Below are 6,347 nucleotides of genomic sequence, written 5' to 3'. Positions count from 1 at the left end.
CTTTAATGGAACTGTTGCCATGTATAATTCCTCCCTCAGATCTCGATTTAGCACAAACTACAGATGACCAGTGGAGGCGTCTCCCTCTGGTTTCCGTTTATCTCCCAGACTCACTACAAAAGGAACAATTACCGGATAAAATGTGGAATATATTAAATAACGAATCTGAAGAATTTAAGCAATTGAGCGGTTTTGCTCTCTCAATTTTGAGTTAACCTCATTCAAATGCAGACTGCGAAAGGGTCTTTTCTGAGGTATGTAAAGCGATGAAGCTAATAACTAGTTAATAATATGATTTCATACTTGTCAGGTTATTGAAGTTTCATGTTCAACATCAGGTAAACCTCATGAAAACCAAAATCAGGAACAGACTCCAAACCAGTACACTGAATGGAGCACTTCTTGCCTCTGAATACATTAAAGAACGACCAGGAAACGACGGAACATGTGTAACTTTTGAGCCAACACACGAAATGTACGAGAAAATGACGTCGGACACTCTTTATAAAACGAAACAGAAAGAAGAAGATGTAGACATCGAATTTGTTTCATAATTACAAATTCTTGTTCATAGTTTTATTCATTTGTAAATAAGGTTTTGTAAAGCTGTACGAATAAAAAATTTTCAAAACATACGAGAATTTTTACTAAAATACGAGAATTTCATGATGTTGGTACGAGAATCGCGCTGTCTGGATATCACAACCCTGGTTAGAAAATTTATTTTAACATCTTTGATCGAGTGTTGGGATATTGTGTTAGCTAGTTTGGGAATTGCGGTTACATTGTACATACTACATTGAAACACGTAAAATGAGCAGTGAAAAGAAAGCTGTACTTTTTATTTGTCTTGGGAATATTTGCAGATCACCAATCGCAGAAGCTGTGTTTCTTAATCTTTTAAAGCAAAGAGGCCTTACGGATAAATGGATTGTTGACAGTGCTGCTATTGGGCCCTGGCATGTGGGTAAGGGTCCGGACAAAAGGGCTCGGAGTACTTTGGAGGCCAATGGTATTGATTATAAACATACTGTTAGGCAGATTCGAAAGGATGACTTCAGTCAGTTTGATTATATATTTGGAATGGATGACGAGAACATGGAGAACCTAAAACATCAGGCACCAGCAGGCAGTAAAGCTCAGTTACACCTCGTAGGTGCTTTTGACCCAAAGGGAGAAAGAATAATTCGAGATCCGTATTATGACAGTGACGATAAAGGCTTCCATAAATGTTATGAGCAATGTGTTCGCTCATTGACAGCGTTTCTGGACCAGCAATCAAAGTGAAGATGAACACACCATTGTGCAGCACTAAACAGTCGATCGACAGTTGTGAAATGTTTCGCTACGTTTCATAAACATTAAAGTTAATTTGTTCTATATGCGGTAGTATTCAAAAGTGTTCATGGTGACCGCCGAGACACTTGAGGTGACATTTGTTTTGTTGTACACATTGTATTGGAGCCGTTAGACAAAGGAACTGGTATGTGTACTATAGGGCTTTAAGACTGCTTCAATTGCATTTAATTTGAGAAGTTATCAGTGTAAAGCTCAAAACCCATTATGTATCTTTAAACACGTCCCAAGCTGTGATAAATATTTCAATATTTGTAGATGAATAAATGAACTAAAACTGTTATGACGAAACTGTTAAATGTTTACATGTTGGTTTTTTTTTTCCACCGTTTGTGACTTCGAAAAAGATTTTTCTTTTTGATGAATGAAATTTTCACATGCTTCTTGTTGTACCATTATAGAAACTTGAGCTTTAATTACTAATCCTGTTCCCATCATGAAGAATAACTCCTTTCCCTTGGTACAGACATCTCTGCTGCTGTAGCTGTCACTTGCATTTTGTCTAAGCTATTGCTTGCAAATACCTTCTTAAGAAATTGTTTGTTGAAGAGGTTGCAACCTCTTTCAAATTTACACAGTTGCAGTTTTGGGGCCATTTTTAAGATTTTCGAATTGTTTGTTGGTTCAGCAATGAACAAACGCAGTGATCTATGCGTGAGAGATTTTTGCTGTCACACTGCTGGTGAAATTCAATATGAAAGTTCATATAGCTTGGACAAGATACAGTGTGTATTGGTGTTATAAAACATGATACTGAAGATGTGAATGTATGCTTTCCCGGCGTATACAGCTGGCGAAGATGTCTTAAATTCATTCTTAAATATTGTTTGTAAGGAAATGGCAATGGTTAATGTTATTTGTAATTAACTATTTACAGTACTAGTGTTGCATTTAATCATTTTTCTGGATTACTCACAATTTCACTAATGCCTCCCCTCCCCCTGAAATCTTGATTGTGGTGACAGATTAATTTGTGGTATAGCCACGGTGAAAGTTCTCAGTTTGTGAAGCAAGTGCCAAAAAAGGGTTGTAATAAATTGCTCTGTAATACAGCCCAGACTGTACCATATGTAACACACTTTTCACTTTAAATATTTACTGCAAGGTAAGTTCAGGAAAGCAGTATTAGAGAATGTGCAAATCTCCAGCAATTATTTTGGTACATATTATGTAGGCCTACCTAGTGTAAACTACAAAATGTTAGTATTTGGGAGCACTACACAACTCTTGACTGTATATATGATTCCACCTGTTCTTACATCAAGAAACAATAAATAATAGTGCTGACGCCAAATTTGCTAAATTGAGCTGTAAATCAATAGCAGTGATGACTCGCCAATGTAGTTACAAGTTTCTCAAGATTATTTTTAATCAGGAATATATTACATTTCTTGTTCAATTGGTAAGAACAACATGTTGAATAGATATTAAAAATATTTTAGTAGACTTACAACTGAGACTATTAGAACTTTATCACATTGCAGGCCAGTCACTGCAAATACTGTTACCTGTTCATAGAAATCGTTCTTCAGTGTAATTTCCTGCTTTGACCAATGATGCAGAATGAAGTGACCTTGGTTACGGCAGTAGACTTTCAGCAAGACTGCTCTATACTGCAACCAAGTCCAGTGCATGGACAACATTACATAAAGTTGAACCGAATAAAAGTTTTGTACCTGCCCCCCCCCCCCCCCCCCCCCCCAAAAAAAAAAAAGGAAAGCCTCTGGAGGAATTTGGGTGGATACAATTTTATCTTCCTATATTAAGTGTAATATACTATAGCTTTATTCAGAAATAAAGAATTATTGTAGTTAACAATAATAGTATGTGGATAGTAGATATTTTGTTGAAGGCTTCAGTGCAAAGTCTGTCTTCTGTAGCAACACATTTTTAAAGCATCCTAATCTCTTCTTGCGTCAACTGTTTATCTTCCACATACACTTCATACAAGGCTACATCCCATAAAAACATCTGCAGAAAAGACTTTCTAGTACTTAAGTTTATATTTGGTATTGACAAATTACTCTTTCTCAGAAATACTTTAGCTGTGCATAGAAAGTCTGCATTTTACATCCTTTCTACTTCAGCCATCTTTTGTTGTTTCTGTGACAAATAGTAAAATTGATTATTTTTACTGTATATTTCTTAATTCAATTCCCCCAGTATCACCTAATTTAATTAAACTACATATTCAATGACCCTTGTTCTACTTTTGTTGGTGTTCTTCTTACAACCTCTTTTCAAGACACTGTCCATTCTGTTTAACTGCTCATCCAAACCCCTTGAAATGCCATTAGCAAACTGCAAAGTTTTTATTTCTTCTTCCCAAATTTCTTGGTGAATTCCTTCATAGCTCTGTCAATCCATAGGTTAACATCAGGGATAGGTAACCTTGTCTTACTCCCTTTTCAACTTCGTCTTCACTTTCATGTCCTTTGATCTTTATAACTGCTGTCTGATTCCTGCACAAGATGTTATCAACCTTTCGCATCCTGTATTTTATTCCTGCTACCATCACAATTTCAAGGGATATAGCCTAGTGAACATTATCAAAAGTTTTCTCTAGATCTAACAATGTTATAATCATATGTTTGCCTTTCTTCAACATATCTCCTAGGATAGGCCTAAGCCATGTGATCAGTATTGCCTTGCGTGGTCCTGCTTTTCTACAGAAACCCAGCTGATCTTTCCTAAGGTCACTTTTATGTCTTTCCATTCTTCACTAAACAGTGTGTGTCAGTGGTTTACAAGCTTCAGTTATTAGATTAGTTGTTCAGCAGTATCCACATTCAACAGTTGTCATCCTTGGAATTGGAATTATTATAGTCTTCTAGTAGCCTGAGGGTATTTCACCTGTCTTGTACCTCTTGCACACCAGGTGAAATAGCTTCCCCAGGGACCTCAATAATTCTACAGGAGTGTCTTCAACTTCAGGGGCTTGTTTCTACTTAGGTTTTTCAGTGTTTTGTCAAATTACTCTTGCACTGTTGTGTATCTCCTCTTTAACTTCACTTAATTCCTCTTCTCAACTATAATCTTGTTCGCAGGTTCATTTCCTGGTTATAGACACACTATACCTCTAGTTTCCCCCTCAATTTTTAGTACACTATTGCCATTCTTGATAGTCACATAGTAGGCATGTTTCCTGCATCCTTTTATAGGTCATCTACCCACCCCTGCACAACCATTATACATTTTCTGTCAGTTTCATTTTTTAGAAATCTATATTCTTTTGTTTCCTTCATTTGATGCTTTTTATACTTATTTCTCTGGTCACTTACGTGAAATATACCCTGTGTTATCCAAGAACTTTTACCAAGCCCTATCATTTGATTTGTGTGATCCACTGCTGCCTTCACTATTTCATTTTTAAAGCTACTGATTCGCCTTTTATTGTATTCATTTCGCCTCTTTCAGTCCAGCATTACCTAATACAATGTCTAAAATTCTCAACAACCTCCAGTTCTTTCATTTTATGCAAGGTCACCTCCTTTCATTTTATCCAAGATCTTCTTCTTAATTTCCTATGCTTTTGTGATTTCTTCAGTTTCAATCTGCAGTCTATAATCAGTGAATTATGATCCAGAGTCAACATCTGCCCCTGGAAATATCATCCACTCCTGGAAATATCTTCCAGCTTAAAATGTCATAGCATTACGTAATCTACCGAAAATTCCGGTGTCACCAGGCTTTTGCTTATATGCAACCTTAGTTCATAATTATTAAACTAAGTGTTAGGGATGATTAAATTATGTTCTGTGCAAAATTCTGCTAGGCTACCTCCTCTTTCATCCCGACACTCCAGTCCGTGTTCCATTACTTTTCATTTTCCTACTGTTGCATTCCAGTCACTCATCACAATTAAGTTGTTATCTTCCTTAATTACCAGAATAATTTCCTGTATCTGATATGTGTTCTTGCAGTCTCTTCATCATCTGTACTCTTATTTTCTTTTCATCATTAGGCCCACTGCATTATCTCTCTTTCATTTTGTGTCCATAAATCAGTATGGATGTGATCAGAACTCCTGTGCTTCCTGCCACCCACTTCACTAGTTCCCACTATGTCTTGCTTCAGTCTATCCTTTTCCTTCTTAAATTCTCTAACTCCCTGCCTGATTAAGAGATCTAACATTCTACACACCAACCCTGGAATACCACTTTTTTTCTTTCCTTATGACGTCCTCTTGAGTACTCCCACACCTGAGATCCGAATGGGAATTATTTTACGCAAGAAGATGTCATGAAGCCACACAGTAGAATTATATGCCCTCAGGATAGATAAAGTAACAGCTGTAGTTTTCCCTTGCTTTCAACTGTTTATGGTAGATAATTGTTCTAGGCAGTATTCTGTTCTCATTGGTCATAGAGGGGAGAGGAGAGGTGTAACTGATTGATAAACTCCACTGTACCTAAACTTATGTAGAGAAAATGTGAAAACACAACAAGAGAGATCCACTGCTGGTGTAGGAGATACTTACTGAGAGTCTGACAAGCTGATAAGGAAGAGAGCCGCAGGAGGAGGGGAAACATGTTCCACAGATATTTTGCATCAACTCAGCATGGTGTGAAAGATGACAGTATATTTACCATTAATATAGATTTCCCTGTAAAAACATACTCTACACTGGCCATTTACATAATTGATTTTTTACATTAATTGTAAATTATAGTAGAAGTTTTTGTAGCCCAAGAAAAGGTTATGCATGTAAAATGGTGTACTCTAGCATCTTACTGTTGCAGAATTAATACAAGAAAAGGAATTGTTACATATATTAAGACGAAATACAAATTAAAAAACATTGAGACAAGTAGCTTTTCAAGTGATCAGCACATAAATGTTTGTGCTTTTCAATTAATACTGAAAAATAGTTCACCTTTGAATGTAACTGCATACACTGAGGGGGAAAATGTTGCCAAACCAAAAGTTGGTAGGTGTGTTTCTGCATCTGAAAGATTACATCCAACCAGATTTTACACTAGTCGCATAAG

The 6,347-nt window shown here is 36.5% G+C and overlaps 1 protein-coding gene across 1 annotated transcript; it reads left to right on the top strand.

The window, feature by feature from the left end:
• Positions 1-735: 735 nt before the first annotated feature.
• LOC124789490 (low molecular weight phosphotyrosine protein phosphatase 1-like) lies at positions 736-1,639 on the top strand. Its single transcript, XM_047256870.1, has one exon. The coding sequence runs from the start codon at positions 814-816 to the stop codon at positions 1,285-1,287; it is 474 nt and encodes a 157-aa protein (XP_047112826.1). The 5' UTR covers positions 736-813; the 3' UTR covers positions 1,288-1,639.
• The last annotated feature ends 4,708 nt before the right edge of the window (positions 1,640-6,347 follow it).

The sequence above is a fragment of the Schistocerca piceifrons genome, chromosome 3, assembly GCF_021461385.2.
Source record: "Schistocerca piceifrons isolate TAMUIC-IGC-003096 chromosome 3, iqSchPice1.1, whole genome shotgun sequence".
NCBI classification, from domain to species: Eukaryota; Metazoa; Arthropoda; class Insecta; order Orthoptera; family Acrididae; genus Schistocerca; species Schistocerca piceifrons.
Note: the sequence above shows the minus strand (reverse complement) of the source record. Positions and strands in the feature narration are given on the sequence as shown.